The sequence below is a fragment of the Channa argus genome, chromosome 15, assembly GCF_033026475.1.
Source record: "Channa argus isolate prfri chromosome 15, Channa argus male v1.0, whole genome shotgun sequence".
NCBI lineage: Eukaryota > Metazoa > Chordata > Actinopteri > Anabantiformes > Channidae > Channa > Channa argus.
The window spans coordinates 14,570,706-14,593,535 of record NC_090211.1 but is presented as its reverse complement, the minus strand read 5'-3'; the positions used below and the strand labels follow the sequence as shown (position 1 = coordinate 14,593,535).

At 39.9% G+C, this 22,830-nt stretch overlaps 1 protein-coding gene across 12 annotated transcripts in view; it reads right to left on the bottom strand.

Moving 5' to 3' along the window:
• The window catches only part of cep112 (centrosomal protein 112), a 102,137-nt gene that overhangs the window by 46,940 nt on the left and 32,367 nt on the right, over nt 1-22,830 (bottom strand). For all 12 annotated transcript variants that reach the window (XM_067476292.1, XM_067476288.1, XM_067476295.1 and 9 more), the window contains exons 18-21: nt 16,683-16,818; nt 14,121-14,228; nt 9,058-9,240; nt 2,139-2,369 (exon numbers count right to left, since the gene is read on the bottom strand). In XM_067476292.1, coding sequence (XP_067332393.1) covers nt 2,139-2,369; nt 9,058-9,240; nt 14,121-14,228; nt 16,683-16,818 — 658 coding nt within the window. The remainder of the gene's footprint in view (nt 1-2,138; nt 2,370-9,057; nt 9,241-14,120; nt 14,229-16,682; nt 16,819-22,830) is intronic.

Here is a 22,830-nt window from a genome sequence, read left to right as displayed (position 1 = left end):
TATCTTAAAAAAAAAAAAAAAAAAGAAGGAAAAAGCTGGCCTGCTCAAGCTCTGCTTCCAAGAGTATGGTGGACTGCAGAGGACAGCATTTCTGCCTGCATCAAAAGAATGAGAAATTTTCAGCTTACAAAACAGGGCGAATGAGTCAATATGGATCTGAGGTCTGGCTGACTTCAATCCCAAGTGGAAAAAAACACAGGGTGCAATGAACTAGTAAAACTTTTTCCTGCCCATTACAAAGTCAAACTTGGAGCAACATTAAAAAGTAGAAATAAGGGGAAAGTAAAAAGTTCAACCTTTAGTGAGTTTTTTTTAAGAAGCATGCACTTTCAGCTGACAAAAAAGGACAGAGAAATCATTAATCTCTCTCATAAAAAGTGAAACTAGCACATTGCTGATAGTGTTATCAGTCTAACATTCAGCCCCACTGCTTTGAAACCATTCCAGATTTTCAGACAACTGTGGGTCATTTTTTTCCCCTGTATACAAAAAGCATGGGAAAGAGAAAAACTCTGTGCGCCAAAAAGATAAAATACATATTAGCTGCAAAACAGCCTTCATACCAAAAAAAGAAAAAAGGGACTGATAGGAAATAGTGTGATTTTTTTCAAATGAGGATTACTCTGTAATAAGCACACTCCTTTCCTTGGATCTCTCTCCCCTCAGTACCTCTGGTTCTGTGTGCCATATGGAGCCAAAATGGCTGCCTGAATGCTGTGGAGGTCCCTGCATTCCAGGGCTAATGCTACGCAGCTGGCTTGGGATGGTGTCTAATGAAAATTCGCTTTGATGGGCCCTCCTGAAGGATTAGGTTCTGATCAACACCACCTTAGGCCAGCTTCCCGCTAGACCAGCACAAGATTATGGTGATTTCCCAGCTGTGGGTCCAGTTTCTGAGGTGGCAAGGCGAGCACATATTACACAAAAACAGAGAAAGAAAGAGGGAAACCTCAGAAGTTTTAACTGAAGTACTTCCTGGTTTACCAAGACAGCCAAACGTAAAGTTGAATACTAGCTTCCCGGTCTATGATCCTGGAAACCAATCCTCTAACTAGGGTATATTTCACTACAATAAATCCCACAATGGTATGGAGGTCAACAAAAACACATATCTAGGGTATAGAAGAATAACATATCATCATATGCTTGGTTTTATTTGGTGTTTAGTTTTTAGTATACTTAGACCCTGTGTGACCACTGATGCATTTGAGTGATCATGCGCACAAGTTAAGGTCCATCTGGAAGGTGAAAAGATTAGGTTGCATGAATCTGTACCACTACACAAGCTCAACATAGCGGCAAAACCTTAGCTACAGTGGCAGACCCAGCCAGCCTCTCTTAATTGTAGGTGGCAGATCAATCCTCTGGCCCCTCCCATCCACATGTCAAGTAAGACATTGAAATTCAATTGCTCCTCATTTTAAGGCTAGTGCCATATGCAATGTAAGTCAAACAGATAAAGAATTCCACTGAGACTATATCACTAGTTCCAGTCATATACAGAAGCAGGCCCACAGAGAGACAGCAGGAGAAGATAGCAATACACGGAAACAACAGCGCGAGCGTGAGTTTTTACACCGGATACCCTCCTGCCACAACCCTCCCATTTTATCCGGGCTCGGGATTTGGCACCAAGGTGGCCCTTGGTGGCTGGGTGGGGCCACACCTGGTGGAGTGGGATTCGAACCTGAGGCCTTCTGCATACCAACCCGATGCTCTACCACTGAGCAATCAAGCCCCCTATCACATGGAAACAACAGCTTTATTGTGGAAACAAGGAAATAGCTAAAAATACCTGACAAAGCACCTTAAAGATCTACTACATCTAATAGCTCTGGGTTGAGATTGGTCTTAATGCACTTTTGACTCAAAGTTTCTATAAGCGAAAGCTGCCTAACAAAGTCACTTCATGCCCACTTTCTTGACCAAGGTACAAGGTTTCTCCAACAGTCAAGCAGGCATTTAACAACTTCAGATTTAGGTCCTTAATACAACCGGATAATTTTATACCACTCAACCAATTAATCTAACATGAATTCAAACAGGCTTTACATTATTACACACAAGGAGCAGAGACGGATTTATTATGTTTGTAGGATCTGCTGAAACTGTATATTTGATTCCAACCCTTCACCCACCTTTTCCTGAGCAGCGTCCTTCTCCTTCTGGTGACTTCTCTCAAGGTCACATCGTATCTCATTCATGTTGGAGCGGAGACGGTCCAGGGCAGCCTCCTTGTCCAGGAACCAATTTTGTTTTTCCTCCTCTCGGAGAAATGCCAGCTCAGCCAGCTGTTGCTTATGTTGGGTGTGGACCCCCTGGAGCTCCTCACGCAGGTTTGACAACTGGGCTTCCAAATCTGAAATCATCTACAAAAAGCACATGCACATATTTTATGCATAGGTAAACAATTAGGTAAACAATTGATATTAACTAATGCCCTGCAGACTCTTCAACATACTTAATAAAGTCAATCAATGCAATTGATGTAAAGATGCTTTTTTACATGCATTAGTTCAATACACAGATTTTCAGAACATCCACCCAAGTTATTGTACATTATCCCTATCACATTTTCTGACACGGACATTTGCCTTGTGAAAGATGTGGTTGGATTATAGGCTGAGAGAAGTTCTCTGATGATGATATGAGAGACAAAGAGACTAAACAAGAGTTTTTATGCCCTGTAGAGGAAAATACGCAAACGCTGCCTAAAGTAGTATTAGGTAGTATGATGAGTAAAAAGAGAGAGAAAAACACTGACTGCTCTAGAGAGGTCGAGGCATAGTATTTCAGTAGGAGTGCCTCTACAGTTACTAAGCATAACTAAGTAAACTATGTAAACTAAACTTTCACAAACTTGCTTAAATGTTTCTATATTCCTCTATGGAAGTGACCTCTCCCTTGACCTCCTTTATTTTGAACTTCTCAGCCTTGAATTTGCCCTGAAGAGTCTTTTAATAGTGCTGCCAGTAACAGTCAACATTACATAGTAGAAATGCTAATAAGCACAACCCCGTGGCCTCTGAAGCACCAGAAATAAGACCTGCCTGCCACGTGCAATGAAGCTACGTCTCAAGAGTTTGGGGAAATGTTAAAAGGAAAAGATAAGTTCACTCTTCTGTCAAAAACTGCGTCATTTTGTTGGTATGATGAAGATTGTTTGAGAGGGAAATGATGACAGAACTTCACAACTAAAAGGATTTCTATCTTAACGTACATTTTACATTATTTTAAACTATACCATTCATAAAGAGCTTTATATGCATTTAGAATACGACACGGGTCATCCATGTTACAGTAGAACAAGATCACTGTTTCTAGCACATAAAAACACCAGGTACAATATGATCGTTTCCTACAATTTACACCAACAAATGATTTAATTATTTATTTAATTTTGGTTGTTGATAAAAGATCAGCTACTGTTGCAGTGTTTCACACTTCTATACCTATACTGCATGTATTCCCAAGCTGTCCAAGCTGTCCTCATTACTTTCCTTGTTTTATTTCTTATTTTTGTTTGCACTGTGATCTGCCTCCTGTCCACCCATTTCTCCTTAAAAGCCTGGGCATCCCAGGACAACACCATGTTTAAAAAAATAAATAAATAAAAGAAATCTGACAGAAAGTGTCTGCAGCCTTTTTTAGTGGGCACTGGGGAGAATCAAAGAGACTTCAAAGGAGTGTCACAAAAACAGGCAGATGCTGTGTCTCTGCATTACACTCTCTTCACTGGCACACAGACAGATTCACTTGTGCACACACATTTATACACAGACAAACAACCACACATGGTCTAGCTGTCACACACATACAGTGGCATACAGTAAAATCAGAATGAATAGGAAGTAAAAAAAACAAACACGCAATCCCCATGTACCACTCCATTGTCTCTTAACATTACCAGTCTCACTGCTCCGCCTGTGCCTTCAAGGACATGCGGCTATTAGATTTGAGTCCTCCAGAGTCTTTAATGTATAATTCTCTCTTTAACAAATGTGCATGATGTGTCTTCCGAAAAATCTTAAGAGTATAATCTTCCAGAACAGAGGCATTGGCAATGACTCTTTAGAAACTTAAGAGGCCAAAAGAGCACGTTTTCTTTGGAAGTAAGTGAGCACGGTCACAAGCAGGGCACATGTTAGCGTGCTGACTAGAAACTTTGTAAAGAAGCAGCTCGTGGTGACAAAAGGAAAGTGTCAAACAAAATATACTGGGTCAAACCGTGTCAGCGAAGAAGATAAAAGACTGGCAGCACAACAGAAGAGCAGAAAAAAAAAAAAGAAAAAGGAAGGAAAACTGGCTAGCAGACTAACGGTCACATAATTAACACTAAAATTATCAAAATATAAAATAAAAATTAGAAATCTTGGACTGTATACCTTCAACATTAGTTGAAGATCTGATAAGAGTAACAAATTTCTTATTATGCCAATTTGGGAAAAGGGTTGCAAGATGCAAACTGATGATTTTTACTGGTCTATGTGCAAAACGTTCTTTTACATTTCGGTGAATACTCATTTACTTATTTGCTATTTGAAATGAGAATACTGATCCCTGTACATTTGTTTGTACAACAAATACAATTCAATGTCTGTCTTCAATATGTTTTAATGCTGCGCTGATATCCTGTCTCTGGGTCCATAACACACACAAGACTGGTTTCAATCCTCTGACGGAGAAAAGAACAGACATAGTTGATCCTCAAAACGGTCAGATGCTTTTATCCAACCTGACTTACAAGCAGGGAGCACACATCAGGGGCAACTTGGGGTTCAGTGTTTTGCCCAAGGACACTTCAACATGAGGCCTGCAACTGAGCCACAGTGCCCCAGGCATACAGACGATTCCTCTAACACATTTATTCTTCATTATCTAGCCCCCATGTTAACCCCAACTACTCTTTTCTTACTAGTTCAGTTTTAAGACATGCAATTAGCAGTTTTACAGAATATAATTTAAATAAACTTCACATTATTTTGCCCAACTGCACTCTGTTAGTGCAACACTGGCCACACACACACACACACACACACACACACACACACACACACACACACACACACACACACACACACACACACACACACACACACACACACACACACACACACACACACACACACACACACACACACACACACACGATTAGAGCTGCTATGCAATGTGCTTGCGACCAACTAGGAGCAACTTGGGGCTCAGTGTCTGGCCTACGGACAGCCATATGGACAGCCGATTAATTTTGAAAAATGAGAACTGTGTGATTTTTCAGGTTCAGAATAAAGAGCAGAATAAAAGTTGTAGCATGACTTGAGTAAATGTGCTTTACTTTAAATACAGTAGGATGTCCTGTAATGTGACTATTGAGGATGTGTTCATCACTATAACATAAATATTCAGATGTACACTTTATGGGATGATGTAATTAAATCATATGATGATTCATGACATAGCAGCTAAGTTGGAAACTCATCTGGTAATGGATATCACTGTATGACAAGATATGAATCACTTAACGATACCAGATCTCAGGGACCAATCATTCGCTAAATGACAACACACCAGCACCGAGACAGTAACGTGCACATTGGCCTAGCTGACGGCCTTGTTGTGTTGATCAGACGGTCTCATAGCTTTGACACACTCTGTCATCACCCTCTTCAGTTGACTCAATTTAATCACGTACTTAGGAATGAAATGCTTTGAAAAATTGACAGCATCATTATTTAGTCCTTCACGGCCCACAAGAAAGACCTCATAAGACTCTTGCTCTCTCCAATGCTGTTTGAAGTCCAGATGGCCTCTACGTTCCTTTAGAAAAAGACCTAATTGTTTGCGAAAATTATGCCCATAAAACAAGATATGAGGAGGGGCTGGTGAGAAAAAACTATGAATGACAGGTTTTGCAAAGAGCAAACAAATTCAGTTTTTTGCAAAAAATAAGGCTTCAAATTAATTTATAATGTTAGGCCTAGTATTTGAAGTCAAATTCTTACTGATGATTAACAATTAAAAAGCCTCATAGACACTAAGTGAAGCACATCAGAAACAATTGAGTAAAATATTACATTGTGTTTTCATATCATACAATAAGATGCTTTCAAGAAGATAAGAAAGTCATTTTGTAAAGTGAAAGACTGTCCTACAAAAGTTTCTAGAAAACTGAAACTGAAACTGTGAAGTATGAATGGAAATTGTCTGGCCTAGTCTGACTTCGGCTTATAGTAGTCAAAACTAAGTTGAAATAATTTTTTAACTCATTCCACTGATGGCTCTGCAAATGTCTTATCACAAAGTTTACCAAACGTCTTCCTCCTCTGGGGGGCATTGATCAGCTAATGGAACAACACAGAACAGGCTCTGGGCCAACAATGGCAAGACACTTCATTATGCTAGAGGGACATAGCCTGAAAATAATCTTTTTACACTCTAGTATCTTTGTACATATGTACAAATTTTGCACATATTTCAGAAAAACTAACGACATCTAAAGGACAAAACATATTGTTCTTTACAGCGTGTATTGGCTACACAGTGGGTAAAAAACTCACATAACAAACTCTAATGGTATGAGGACAATGTATCCCTGTGTGAGCTTTTCAGCTCTTCCTTCCAATTGCTGCTACAAATTATTGGCTCTCCCACTAAAACACATGTAGGTTAGGAATGTTGTTTATTAGTCTCCCACCACATCAAGGGAATGAGCGGGTTTTACATGTTCTGAGAGTGTTGCTGTGCTCTCAGCCAACTTCTCTGACTTCTTAGCCAACCGTCACGGAGAAAGACATACTGAAATTAAATTTCACCGTTATTACAGAAACATTATGAGACCTGTGTTTAGACATCACAGCAGGTATTTTTTCTTGCCTGTCACGGATATATCAATTGGCGATAATATAATAATCTGTCTGATCCATGTGATGGAAGTGTAGTTTGATTGGTTTGGAAATGACAGCACGTGCTAGAATGAACGTGTTCTGTGTTTTCTATTTGCATCAACACAGTACACTTATTTAGATATTTGCACAACTTTTTGTCGTCTTATGTTTAAAAGGTTCACAGTGAGGACCAATGTTAGACTAAACTAAAAAAGTGTGACAGATAAGTTCTAAAGGGGTAAACAACTTTGGCATTGCAAAAATATTTAATAATAAGGGGCTTTTGCTCCAAAGCTCATATTTTATGCATATCTGCGGCAGAGTGTTGGCTTCTTGTCATTTTAACAGCACATCCATGGAACTCATACAGGAAGTCAAACTAACTCACAGTTTCACAAATGTCACACTCCTGTCCTCCATCTTTCTAAGGCCTGAGTGAAAATCTTGATTTCTGATGCGCTAACATCTGACATTAGGCAGGCGCCTGATCTTTACTCAAAATGCTGCAAATAGGAGCTGAGAATATGAGATGAGTACTGGGGAAGTTTGTTTTCTGTCACCTCCCGAGATACTAAGATTTGTCAAACTACATGTCATTTTGACATGAGTAGGGCGGCATGTTATCAGCAGAAATGTCCTGTTGTGACGGCATCACCAGAAAGTCAAATAACACACTAGCTGGTGCCATCTTTGCTGTGAAAGACATTTCTCAAAAATATTCGAATAGGCAGTGTTAGAAAGGCAATAAAAAGAGAAAACACCACTTTCCGCGCATGTTATACAGTCGCACGCTTTATAAAGACATTTTTGACTGGTGTGAGGATCATACTATTATACAGAGCATAAGCGGTCTATAAAAAAATCTGCCTCCACGTGTCACAAAGACAACATTTTGACATTGGAGCTAACAAGACAGTCACCATAAACACTTGGCTTACCATTTAGATTACTTTTTCGACTTAAGTACAACGAGAAAAGACAAAATGATGAAGATGTAAAGAATTGTGGAGTCAAACGTTCAAAATACCGTTGAAAGAACATGCTTTCACTTGCGCTGTATTGATTATTATTAGTAGTATATTTAAAATGTATCTTAAATGCAGCAGAAAAAAAAGTACAAATAAAAGTAGTATTACCGAGTAATGAAACAAAATATTAAGTTGAATTTACATTAAGTTGAATTTACTTTAATTTGAATTTACATTAAGTTGAATTTACTTGTCTCTGATTCTTTGTCTGGTGTCATTTGGTCCATAAATACCAAATATCTGTATAGGTCAGTCTGGATCCTTAGCTCCAGATAAGAGCTAATAAACTAAATTCTCTGCATGGTGACAGTTTCCATTTAATCAAGAAAGACTGAAGTGTCAGACACGTCCCCAGTTGGAGGCTAGTTTGTCAAATGGCTTCCCACAGAGCTCCAAGCTAGCCCAGGCTGGAGAGAGGCGAAGACAGAGTGAGGGGTATGAGATGAAGACATGCTGCTGGTTTGGCTAAATGGTGAAAGAATAGCCTCAGTGTCAAGGATGTCCATTAATATAGACGCAAATGTCACACTCATTGTGGCTGTCTATGCTGTAATAAAGGAATCACAACGTTTTCCGGAGGGAGATGGATACCTGTGGTGAGAGGAGAATGCCACGCAGAGAATGCCACGCAGAGATGCACTTCGTTGGGAGTACAGGGCGCTTGATGCTGGTCCACAACCGTACAGCGGAAAATAAAAGAGAATTTCAACCCAGGGTTTTGAAATAAAAGCTTGGCGCTCCACGAAGCAATTTTGTTCTCCATCTAGCTACCTGTGGTTTCTGATTTTAAAGTCTTTCCACTTCTATTATGAGACCCTGCGGTGATAAAAAAAATTATTTATAACAACGTCAGAATATTGTTAGAAAAAAGGAACTTTTTTCCGATGCGCCATAGTTTATAGCAAATTAAGATTAATTTTTCATTCAAAAAGCAATAACTAAAATTCTGAAATTACGCTCAAACCAAATATGCAGCAATCTTCAAAATTTTCCAATATCAACTATCTTGCTTCAAGTAAACTTAACCCACTGTGCTTTTGAAATGCCAAAAAACGTCAGTGGGCAAAATACAAAATGGTTGTCCACGGGAGTGCGGTGGGTCAGCATGTGTGTGCGCCTGCGAACGTGGATCAGTGGAGACCCCCTACCTGGGCATCGCGCTTCCTCCAATCCTGGGTGTGCTGTTGGTGTTGTTGCAGGGTGGCCCTGGCCTGCCTCTCTAGGCTGCTCACCTCCCGCTGGTGCTCCTGGACAAGGCTGTCCTTTTCCGCACTGTGCTGTTGCTGTAGTCGCGTCCTCTCCTGTTCATGCTGCATGCGCTGCTCAGCCATCTGATTGGACAAGCCGGCAAAGAGAGACTTCATCAGCCAACACACACTCAGAGCAACCCTGTCGTCATGACAACTTGTCCATCCACCTATCCATCCATCCATCCTTTCTTCGTCCTATTCTTTATGCCCCTTCCCTCCACCCAGAAAACCCATGTGCCCAACCACTTTGGCAAAATTGGTAGGAAGGTAGTGGAAGAGCACGAAAAGTTTCTTTGCTTCCTCACATTGTCAGTATATGACATGATCTCGTGTGTTTACATCTGGCTTGCTCCCCGCCCTCCCACCCCTCCTGCCAATTGTACAGACCGGCCCTTAATGTCCCACACCTCTCATCCCTCAAATCTGTCCCCCTCATCTTATTCTGCGATTCGCATATAAAAGAGCAGCTAGTTTGGACTATGCATGTGAGCTGGCAGGGGTTAGCCATCTGGCTGCAGTAAGTACCCAATGCCCCATGCTAAGCGCCTGACAGCATGTGAAAATCCGCTTAGGCGATGCTTATAATAATTATTATAAGCCCCCCCGCAAAAAACTATAGAATTTAAGAAGGAGGCAACGACAGCAGCAATTTTTAGCAGAACCAAGATGATGCTAAAAAGTTCTCTATACCACTTTTACTTTTATTATATCATAAGAAATCATATAACTAATTACAAATCCACTCGCGTTATTTAATAAACAGTATCAACTTTTTATGTTATATCAGTAAAATTATGCTCAAGCAGCAGTTACCAGAATGTTATCACTAGGGTGATGGACTACCAACACTAGTGAAAACAGCGCCATGGACGACTCGACAAGAATGTTGGGTTTATGCCAGAGAAGTACAACGTACTTCAGTGTAGCTGTAGATGTTAGTAGAGGAAAATTAAATATGTCTAATGGGATGCAAAGCCCATATTTTTCAGGATTTAATCGTCCTGTTAGATAAAGCAAGTCTGTATCTCAGTACAGCCGTGTAACCTGCTGAGAGGTGAGCCTTGCCAGCAGAGGTCCCGGCCCCAAGAAAGCAAGCCTTTCCCAGGCCTTGTTCCGTTCCCACTCCCCCATGGTGGGGGGGGGGGGGGGGGGGGGCAGTGACCCCCACGCCATCCTGCCATGCAGCCCTAGCCGGAGCCTTGAAAGGACAGCAGGGGCCTGGGGCCCATTCGCCTCCCTGCTTTGAAGCTAATCCCCTGCAATTGTGCTTGATGGCACCCTACCTGGCCTGCCGGAGAAGCAAAGATATACAGAAACTATGCGGGTGACTACTCTATCCACAATGCTATCTTTGGATGCTGCATGCTATTCAAAGAAAGGTGATGAATGAGGGGCTATCTACAGGAAGCCGAATTCCGTGCCTGGCACTAAGAGGAAAGCCACAATAGGAACTTCATTTTGTCAGCCAAGAATTTACCCTTCAACTTTTGGGAGAGCATTGCTTAGCTAAACGTCTTCTGAAAAGGACAATAGAGGAATTTATGGGTGGGTAAAATATTTTATCCCTGTGGCTTTTTAATGCTATGGCAGAAACACACATCCATGTAGAAGAGCCTCAAGATACCTCACATCAGCACTTTTCCACCACAAATAGAACAACACAATGTGGGCAACGTCTTCCACATGCTACCCCTGGTGATGATGTTGTCTACACTACAATCCACAGATCCCAGCATTCAAGGAAAAACTAAATAGAAATCACATTCACACTGAGAATTTATTTTCCAACAGGGATAGATTCATACAGCAGCACAAGTTACAGCTGACAGATTGATAAGCAGGCAACTGCTACAAGAATTCCCCAGCAGGACATGCAGTAGCAGAAATTGGGGGAGGACATCCTGACTTACTGTCCATTCCTGTGCATGTGCTCTCGGGTCATGGGTGTTTTGGAGGAAAGAGGGGATCTGATGTGAAAGGAGGATTAGGAAATCGGAAAGATAAATCCGTTGTGAGAAAACAGGAAAAGAAAAAGATGGAGAAGAGGAAAGATGACAGAGAGCAGACCCAGCAAGGAGCCTGGTTGTGACATCACACAGCACCAGCATGCAGTGGAGGATGCTGGGTGCTGCGGTTCTTAAAGGGACCGGCGTTACGCTTATGAGGAAAGACTGAGTCAGTTATAGCACAGCTTGGTGCCATAAATACAGAGTGGGTCGGGTGTTACTGCACAGCATGGCTCCTATCATCCTGGGCTGCCATGGGTGTGTGTGTGTGTGTGCAATGCACACATTGAGAAAGGACATTGAGGTAATGGGGGCTTTTCAACCCCAGGGGGGAAATTTGAAATGTTTGGGAAAAAGGAGCGAGGAGGAGGGCATAGAAGAGAATAGAACAGAAGCACTGTCTGGTCTCACCAGGGGAGGCTGGGTGAGTGTGAGAAGGGAGGGAGGGATGGAAGAAACCTCTTATTTCTAACTGTAGGTTACTGTAATATAGATGCAAGTCTTTGTGTATACAGTATGTCCAAAGACTTGTATGTTTATCATTTATTGTCCTAATCCGCCACCTGAAGTTTGAGTATGTTGAGTGTTTTCCTTAACCTAAAAGGTCATGACCCTAGACCGGCCATTTGACCTCATTACGTCATTTCAACGTCAACGAGCTCTGTCAGGTCACAATGAGGGTCGGCTTGAAAACAACTCCTTTATGCATAGTTTCCCTTTTAAAGTCTCATTGAAGCAGCCCTTGAGAGAATGTTCTTTTGTGAGGATCTGAGTGGACAAACTTGACCTTTGCAATCTTGTGACACCAATTCCTCTAGAGTGAAGACATATTACGCACATGCATCCATGTGAGGCATGAAAGAACGCAAAGTGCTTGCAGTCACACTTACATGCATTCTAAAGCGGACAACACACTGTAACTCACAAATAAACACACATATATACATGAGCATACACAGAAATTACACAAAATGTTGTCTCTCTTTTTTTTTCTCTACACCTCAAAACGAGCAGCGGAAGATGGAGTGTAGCTACAGTAATGTCACCAACACTCACATCAACATCACTGAAACGACAGGTCCTTTGCCTTCATATATCATTTATCTTTCAGACAAAAGCCTCCCTGATGCGTTGCTAACTCTTCCCAGTTGTCTGTCAAGCCAACACCCACTATCTGTATAGGAAGATGATAATCACTACTTGAATATTTTCTGTACACTTGCAACACCTGTTTTTCACATTACAAGGGAGTTATGACTCCTCAGAACAACTCACTGATAAATAGTTGAAGTTGATGGATTATTACAATGGATTATTATGGATGAAAATGGATTTATGTACAATATGTCTAATAGTTTAACCAGCCATGACCAGTGTATGCTAGCATCAAGTAAAATGAGTACATTTCTCTCACTCCACATTTGTTTTTCAACGTGTTTTATATGAGCTGTGTCAATATAGAGCTCCACAAGTCTTTTAAAAAATGTACCCATAAATATCATCATAATTACAGACATACGTGTTTAACCACAGAGCAAATAAGTAATGGATAATCATTTGTCCAGTCTTCGAAAATAAAACTGGCCTTGCCAATGAAAGAAAACTACCTACAGTAAATTACACGCAGTGTGAACTCTATCAGTGCTGTAAATGAGAGTTGCCATGCTTATTAAAAGACATGTTGAGTGCTAATTCAATGTTTGAAAAGAAATCATGGTGTGATTACAGATAGGACATACAGATGTTACACCAGTTAGTGCTTTATGCTTTTAAGGGTTTATGGTACCACATGGTCATTGTGTGGATTGATATCAGGAAATCTAACCTACTTTTTCCCCCTCATAATTGTTGTTGTTGAGTATTGTTTGTTGTTGTTATTAGCAACTGAGAAATGAATCTACATCGAAAGACATGGTGACATTATTTGATATGCAGGGCTGAGTGTGACCAAAATGATAATTCTGCTCATTCATAATCTGTGGTTGCAATGTTGGTGGGTGTTACAATTAGTAGTAGGTTCATACAATTAGGTTTACATAATCAATTTCCATTTTTTTGGGTGGTTGACAGTGGGTCGAGGCCGAGGTGAGAAGACCTCCCACAAACACAGTCAGCACTGAGGCTGAAGTTGAGTCTGAAGAACCTAAACCTTCTTCTTTTAACTTATACATAACTGCAATACAATTTTTGGAATTCAGTATTGAAAAATACATTTCTTTGAAAATTATTTAACTGTATGTGCAGAGAGAAAAATTAAATTATCAACTAAGACAATACACTGGGAAACAATGTCACTGTGTAAAGAGGTTAGCTTAGATTTAATTAAATGATACAACTTTTATGGGTAAAATATTTAACCCTTATTAAAATATAAAGACAAAGATAAAAATCCAGCAGGGTTAAACTGAAATTCAAATAAAACATATAAAGTGTGCTCTCTGCTTCCTACAATAATACACTCTTATTTCAATAATATCTGTTTCTGTGGTTTAATTGAATCTGATGTCTTCCTATCAGCTTGCTAGATTTTGTAAAAAATGGTTTCTAAGCTCTTAATGCAAGAGGAGTGACACAGATATGCTGATAGTGTTCATCTACTATGCATAATACATTAGTTTTCAAATGACAGTGTTTAAGATATTTATTGAGCTGCGATCTAAGCTTAATCTGAGGCATGTTCCTTATCATAATAATTAATCAGTTGGAAGAGATACGGAGGAATAGCAACTATTCCAAATGGATTTCAAGCCCCTTGCCTGGCTCCAATGTGCAAAGAACTTACTATTTATAAATAAATAATAATAATGTGATGATCATGATGGAAGCAAGAGGAGGAATCCTCACCCTCTGCCTTATCACAAGAACAGAAGCAAGAAAGCTACAAAGAAACACAGACGCAGATACACTTAAACATTTTGTAAACAGATGAACAGAACATCACAGGCTCATACAGACCTGCTGCTCATATTTCTGTCCAAGTGCATCGAGTTGCTGGGAGAAGTCTTTGGCCTGCTTCTCCCGAAGGGATTTGGAGCGGATCAGGTCCTCCTCTACCTTCTCCATCTGGAAGCGTGGGAAGAAGAAAAATAAATAAATAAATAAAAGCAATATAATTTGACAAACATTTATTTTAAACATTCAAATACATATATTATAGTGCAAAATCTTTCAGGCTGGATATTCTTCAAAGTTTATTATTCAAAATAGCATTTAATATGTTATACCAGTAGTCAAAAATCCATCTATTGACAGATGCAAGAAACTCACAGCAACTAAACAGTAAACACAGGGATCTGACACTTTTTCTACTATTTATCCATTCATCTTCCTTCCAGCCAACCACTTTCATATTTTCTGTTCAGGTGACAATAATAAGCAACAATTGTAATTATAATTTATATTAGCTATGCTCTGTACAATGCTAAGGTAATATGTTTGAAATTAAAAATTCGGAACCTGTGTCTAAAACTTTAAACTATCCACGCAACAGAGATTTGATGCCGTATGGGCTGTTTTAATTTTTCTTGCCAAAATAGGAAATAGTCTTTCCTTTAAGTGCGTTGTAAGTGTGTGATGCTTATTTTAAAAAGAAGGATTGACAGACAGAGGAAGAGATACAGATAATCCATTAAGATATGACCATCTGCAGACAGAAAAAGATAGAGAAAATGATGAAAGAAAAGATGGAAGGATGAAAAAAAAAAGAGTAAAAACTTCTTTTGAAGTACTTTCTGCAACATTAAAGCCTTTGCAGGAGAACGTGATGGAGTGATGCACAAGCGGGGTGAGGTGAAGAAGGGGAGAGGGAAAGAGGGAGAGATGACAGGGGTGCAGAATAGACTGCTCCTCTCTCCAGTGGCTTTGATGTGGGCTGAGGATAAAGTTAGACTACAGATTGGGATGCCAGGGGCTCAACAGAGAGAGAAGGAGTGAGCAAGAGGATGGAAGGATGAGAACATGAGAAAAGAAACAAACATTTTAAAAGTAAAGGCAACACTTGCCACCCAAAAAAGTAGTTGGCCTGTTCTCAAGAGCCAGGAACTCAGGAAGTAATACGACAATTCAGAAATGCTCAGTTAATTGGCTAAAATCTCCCCAAACAGAGTATACGCATAAAGCACAGTATGTGTAGGCCACTTTTTGAGCAATTTAGCCTAGTCTTGAATACAGTGGTTATGCACTTCAATGGCAAAACTTTTTGGATGCCTTCTCTGCCTTCTATAGAGTTTAGAGGCATCTCTATTTTTATTGCCAGTACGACAAACATTGTAAATTCCATCTAGAGTAATAAAGGTTACTCTGTGTGCCCACAAACATGCATACATAAATCTGACTCCCACACAAACTCTGATTTTCTTACACTAAATGTGCCCCTACATACTGACAAGTAAAAATAAAAACTTCACTAATCAGCAACTAAAACTTTCTAATCTTCTGAACATGCAGCCCTTTAAACCATTAAGGACCACACTCAGTGCTGCCTCGTCAATAGAGCGCGCACACACACACAATATAGCAGGAAATGCTTAACAAAAATGCCTATAGCCAAACCAACTAGTAAGAGAGCATCAGAAGTTTCTAGCTGTGCCTGTATCGATTGGAGAACTCTCCCAATAAGCAGCAGCCCACACGGTGTAGAGGGCTGATCGTGAGGCATGCCTGATGTACTAATTACTTTGGCTGCTTAATAGGAACGACCTATTCTTCATTGAAACTCGATCAGCCTACGGCACGCCCACCGAGAGGAAGTGAGGTCAACGTGTGATAGCAGAGAACTGAGTGCACCTGTTTAATGAGCAGCCTAATAAACCATTGCTTTATTTGGACTAAGCAAATGAATGAAAATGGCCTGTGGATAATTTTCTTGGCTCTTAGATATGTTTTTTTTTTTTTTTTTTCAGTATACGAGCCGTTAGAAGGAACTGCATAAAGAGTCATTATACTGTAGAAAGCAGAACAACCTACAAATCATTAGACAGTAGGAGTCAATGAGTGTGTTTCTCCGTCATCTTGGTAGCTGCTAAACAGCTCACTTCCTTGGCATTAAGTTAAACAAATATTAAAAAGGGTTTGGGTAAAAAGCCTTTGAATAAATCTATCTCTATTTGACACACAACAGGAAACACAAAAAATACACAAGATTAATGTGCAGTAAAAGAAAGAATATTAGAGACTGACTGAATGCGAGTATGCATACATATTGCAGAAAACAGGTGTGAGGGACATCTCTTAGTCTTCGCTAGTATACGTTGTCCATTCATTGTATATGGCTTTAAATGCTCTGTGCATGTGTGTATGTGCGTTTGTATAAGTGTGGACCATTTTCAGTTGTGAGGACATTTTGGCTGGTCCTCACTTTAAAAGGCTGTTTAAGCTTTAGGTTAATGTTAAGGTAAGGGTTGGGGTTAGGTACTTAGTTTTGGTGAACAGGGTTAGATTAGGGGGTAGGGAATGCATTGTGTTAATGAGTGTACAAAAACAACTGTGTGTGTACTGTATAGTATATGTGTACCGGACCTGGAGTTTCATGTCAGCATAGGCTTTCTCAGAGCTGAGCTCCACGTGTTTCTTGAACTGCTCCAGTGCCATATCTGCCTGCTGGATCTGCTGCCTTTGGCTCTCCCTGGCTCTGTCCAATTGGCTCTCCAGTTCCCTGCAAACCAAACACACAGACAAACACACACAGAAATGAGTATATGTCGACACAGAAAAGCAACGGCAGGCCAGCAATCCAGCCATACTTAAGAATGTATAGTTAGTGGATTTTACTATTATAGCACTTCCCAAAACTGTTGTTAAAATGCTTTCAAGAAAAAGAAAACAAACAGAAAGTAGAAGATGGGTGTATGAATGTATGTGGGGAAGCAAAAGTGAACCACAATGCAGTATGACGCTTGGTTAATCTTGGTATCTCTTAATATTAATCAGCTCAAGATACTGCACAAGACCAGAGGACAATCTCTTCACATGCTCCATGACATCTTTGTAGATTTTATATGACCATTTAACATTTTTGTCAGTTTGAATTGTATTACAAGCTATAGGAAAATTTGTATTTTTTCGGAGTATAGCAGTGTAGTATAGTAATACTGTATATAGTTGTGCAGTAACTATAAATTCACTCATACACTATAAACTTTCTGGGTGTGTTTTTCATGTAGGTACTGTATGCTGGAAATATTTCTGGCAAATGTCAGGTCACAGAGTTGCAAACAAAGTGGATTGACAGGGGCAGTCAGTGAAAGGGACAGCCTCATACCGAGAGCTGTCAGAGCCCACCAAGGAGGCGCAGCCACAACATCATATACAGCAATACATCATATACGGCAAGAAGCTGTCAAGTCCAATCCACAGAGGGTGTGTGGGGACAGGGGTATGTTTCAGCGTGCATGGATATAGGGTGGAAGGAAGGAGTACCCCTGTTATTAGTGTAAACAACCTGAGAATGAGCATTTTGCAATATAGCATTAGACAGTAATCACGTCCTGATCATATAAAAAGATATGCAAAACACGAAAAGGTAAATTAAAGAAACACATGATGTGAACATCTAATTTGATGTTTGACTCGGTCATATTTTATTCAGAACTGTGAGGAGCAAACTCTGACTTTTTGCATGACGACACATTATTTTCTGGACAAAGACTCGACCCTGAACAATCATGTTAACATGTGCTGATACTTCACATGTTTGATCAGCTACACGTATCTGTCCTATGATATTCACATTGGATCTGGAAAGTCAAAGGTTTTGGCAGAATCCTAAATCTATTACATGATATTTAAAAATAAGAATTTGTGACCAAAGTTCACCCATCACAATTCTGGATAACGCTCCTGTCATAAAATGTTTACAGTTTAAAAAAAAAAGAAAATCAAAATAATATATACTTACTTCATCACACATAGAAACATTTCAACTTGGCATAAAACTGGCTTGAGTAATTATTTTTATATTTGTACTTGCTACATACACTTAAAAATGCAATGCTGGAAAATACACTTTTCACTGCTCTCAATTAGATAAATAAAATTCTAATTAATGCAAACTTTTACTGCTCCTGTACTTACTATTAATGTAGGGTTTAGTAATAACATTAGGGGGGTACCTCACTAAAGTGATGAAATTTTCACAACACTACAAAAGCAATTTTTGGGGGAAAATCTAGGCACCAAAAACACAACTACTACACTCTTTATTATGTGCAAGCGTGTGGCTGTTTGTTCCCTCTCTATTCTAAGTGTATTTACGATTACTCCATTTATACAGAACAGCAAGAGACAGAATTAATTTCTGGCCGGTGGGTGAGGTTTTAAATCAATTATACAACTACTACTAAATAAGGGGCACAGTATGGGTGGTGGTGGGCAACAAAGATGCTGCTCTCCACAAATGTGTATGTTGAATGTCATGCGTATGTAGCACCATGCACACCCACAGAGAAACATCCACCTTTTAAGAAAACAAAAACATTCGTTGAGATACTGTAGCTCACATAGATTCACAAAGTTACATTTTTAGGTGATTAATAAGTTCCCAATATTAAACCAAAAGTGTTTATAAATCTAGAATAAATGAAAAAGCAGACACAGAGGGAGATAAAATACAGCAAAAGGAGGCAATGAAAAAAAACCAAAGAACAGAAGCTGAGGATTGAAAAAGGAATGTACAAGCTTTCTCTCCTCTTTATAGTGTTCTGTCTCTTTGTAATTTTGGTCTCTCTCATGTCAGACATCAAACAAGATTTTTTTTTCTCTCCTAAATTTGTGTACTCTGTAATTATTAATCAGTCTCGTTGCATGACTGCGTTCTGGGCTCAGACAGACACAAAGGACGTGTGGAGGAAGAGGGGAAAAGAAAGAAAGACGAAAGAGAGAAGAAGATGGAAGAGAGGATGTCATAGAAATAGTACTTTTTTTTTAAATAAATGAATTGTGTATGTGTGTGTGTGTGTGTGTATGTGTATGGATGTGCACACTTGCATATATGTGGGACTTTGTTCAAGAGCCACAGTCCCAAACTCTGTGTGTGACTGACAACTTTACTCAAGGAATGCGTTATGACTAAGTTGGAGCTGGCTGCTGGGCCTTTACCTCTGAGAATACAATGAAAGAATTCACTGCTGCTAACTTCAAGTATGTGACAGATTGAAACGTATTATGCTCTAAAGCCAAGGAGAGCAGGTGAACACATGGCAAATTCAATGACTCTTGGCAATAAAATATGTGTTTCTGTGTGTGTGAGAGTGCGAATGCGTGTGGTCACTACAGCAGTAGACAGCATGTCACCATCTGTAACAGAGCAATGAGGGTGAGATGAGAGGACAGAGAAAAAGAGTCAGGGAGGCCTGGCAGGGAGAAACAGAGAGGGAAAGGAAGGAGAGGGGTGCCAGCGCCAGGGAGGCCCGTTGGCTTTAAATGGATCTCTGGTCAGAAAAGTGGAAGGAGAGGAGGCTCAAATTAAAGACAAGCCTTTTCTAAAGAGGAAGTCCTCTCTTCCCTCAGTCCTAAATGGCTGTTTAAATGGGGAGGAAGAAAGAGAGGCGATGAGAAAGGAGTGCTTATGCTAGCAAGGGTGAAGGAGCTTCCGCCGTCCAGCCGCCTGGCAGACAGGAGGCGAGCAAGGGTGCCGGCATTTTCCAGACTGGCCTAACCATGCAATGCCACGTGCCGCTTCAGTACGGGTGTGCACCACATGCTGGGTATACAGAGAGAAGCAGTTTATACAAACATCCACACAGCATTAATACAACAGTTCAGACTGAATTTAATGCACACAGAAGCAGCTCTAATAGCTTATGCAAATGTTCTTTTCATGTAAGCTGAGTATTTAAGAAATATATAGGCTGTCATGTGGGTGGAGCAGCACATGGACAAGACTGAAAAACAGACTAGAATCAATGCTTGGGTGCCTCTGGTCTCTACTCTAAAAAGACAAAAGAGGGAGAGTGTGCGCACATATGGTGTGCGCACAAGTGTATGCGAGCGCCTGTGCATCTGTGTCTGTGAGCTCATCCAAATGGAATGATAACGAATCCACAGACACATCAAAAGGGGCCTGGAAAAATGAGGAAGCACATAAAAAGAGAGAAAATGCAAAACTGAAATATTCGGCGCCCTCTGAAGAAAAAAATAAAACAGGCTTAGTTTTCATCCGCATCCCTAGAGAAAGAGAATATGAGAGAGACAGAAAAAGACAGAAACAGACACAGAATAAGAGACAGACCACAAATAACTGAACACAAAAGAGAAAAAGCACAAGGGCAAGCAAATATTAAAGAGAGAGAGAGAAAGAGTAGAAACTAGATAATCATAGAGGCTGATGGCTTTAAAATGTCTACACTGTTTAAACAGCATTTTTCATCATAATATGAAACTAAATGGCCACATGCATGCTACTATCTGTCATCAACACCATAGGTAGAAACACAATTCTTCATCTGGGTGCTAGTAAGGAAGACCTTGTTGTCAGCTATCATGCCAGCTTTTGAAAAATGAAAAATAAAAATAAAACTGGACTCCCGTGGAACCCGTCTTACTTTTTTCCACCTCATACCAACGGCAGATTTACATTCAGTATAGGTTCAAGTACAGCGTTAGCCACATGTTAGAGGGAAGGGGGCTTAGTGTCTTGCTCAAATTTTAGTGGACATGACGCCCAGATGACATTTCAGTTAATCTTTTGAAATGGTCTCCTATCAACTGTAGGGATGAAAGTGACTTTCCCACTTCTCACTACTACACCAAGTAGTGAGAAGTGTGTCTTAACTCAAAGCCATTTTAAACACCCTAAGAGGAGAGAAGGATGGATCTGGTGCAACCCAAACTGAGAGTGCCATTTTGTGGGTGAATAAACATGTGGGTGGGACAGAGCAAAAACACATACATGTATTACATGTCTGTATCGTGCTTCAAGTGTATCTGGCATTTAATTAAAGAGTTACTTAATAACTGTTTGCTGCGTCAGCCACAGACATCGTGTAATATAAAGGTTTTCTATTGTTTGCATAAACTCAACCGTAATCTTCATCATGTCAACACCTAAAAAATGCATATGCAATCTGTTAGTACAGAATATCTATAGCATCAAAAGGCAAAATGCAGCAGAAACTATAATGTAAAGATAAAAGTGAAGTTTAATTTGCACATTTACATTATATCAGGCTTCATGAATTATGCAGACTACAGCTTAACATACTAAATCAACTAGGCAGGAGTCCCTAAAGGAAACAACATATTGTACTGTATTTACATTTACTAAGTATTATTCAGTATAAAATGAAGCCAGAAGCAACAAAAGCGCTAATAACAATCTATCCAGACTGAGTTATTTTAAATGAACACTATTAACACTACTATCACATATGCAGGGCAAGCATTTAACATCATTAAGAGCTGATACAATCAGTCAATCAGGGACAAATATTAAGTGTTAGTGAGATACGGCTTTTTTTTTTTTTTTTTAAAAGCAGATACTCATATGTGCTTCATTATCAATTCAATTTTAAAAAAGACAAAAGAGGCACTGCCTGACTTGCTAAATTAGACATTATTGCAGTGGTACCAGGCTCAGTATTAAAACAGCTTTTCTTAGTGATGTTTTAAGTTGTTTGTTTCTGTGGTGTAGCATTTATCTGTACTTATGGAGTAAATTAATACGGAGCTTTTAATTATTTTGGAGCAGTTTTTGAGGCTGAAATCGTTCATGGCTACTGAACCCAATTAAAAAAGTATTTAGTATTCCCCCTTTGTCTTGTAGGTCTCCATCCTCTCCTTTCCAGGCAGTTTCCATGGGAGTAAATACTGAGCCCTGGTGAAGCTTTTCAATATTCAGGATCCATATCTCCACCTGCTCCTGCATCTCTACAGTAACTAAGGTTGAGGATGCATTGCCCCTGCCTGGTTACCTCTGGTCCCTATCCAGACCATCATTCCTACTGCCCTCCATTCCTCCTGTCATGGGGGAGGAATGCTGAGAAAGATAAGACAACTTCAAAGACAGAAATGTACGGTATGCATGTGCGCACAGACATGAAATGGACATACTGGACTTATTCTACACATTTAAGAGAAGAGGGACTCTATCTCCTGCATGCATGTGTGGAGTTGTTCAAACACACTAAGAAAGAGACAATGTCACACAGACATATGCTGTACAGACACAATTAATTATCTTCCAAGACAAGAGTTGGTATGATATCGAAACAGGATAACGTATCACTTTTTGGACCAGCACTTTTGCCGCCTGTGCCTACTGTATCCACTCGAAAAGGGGAGCACACATTCACTACACCTGCCTAAAGTGAGTTGCTCCTTCTGTGAAGATCAAACTGAGCATAACAAAAACTGACAAGGAGCCATCAGAGTTGCCTAAATGCTGCACCATGGTATGAAGGGAACTGTGGGCAGAGAAATACCATAATCTAGAAAAAGACCCCCCCCCGTGGATCTCTCCATCTCTATGCTAATGGCCTATAATGATCTGAGGCACATTGGGATAAAAGAAAAGCGGATAAACTGGTTCTGCTAAACCTGCTAAGCTTTGTAGTGCTTTCATTTGTTGTTGCTATAGTAACACAAACCTGGAACACAAATTGACATAGCAATGCTTATTTGCATGACAGGACATGGTGATTTTCTTTTTAAACTGGAAGAAATAGTGGGT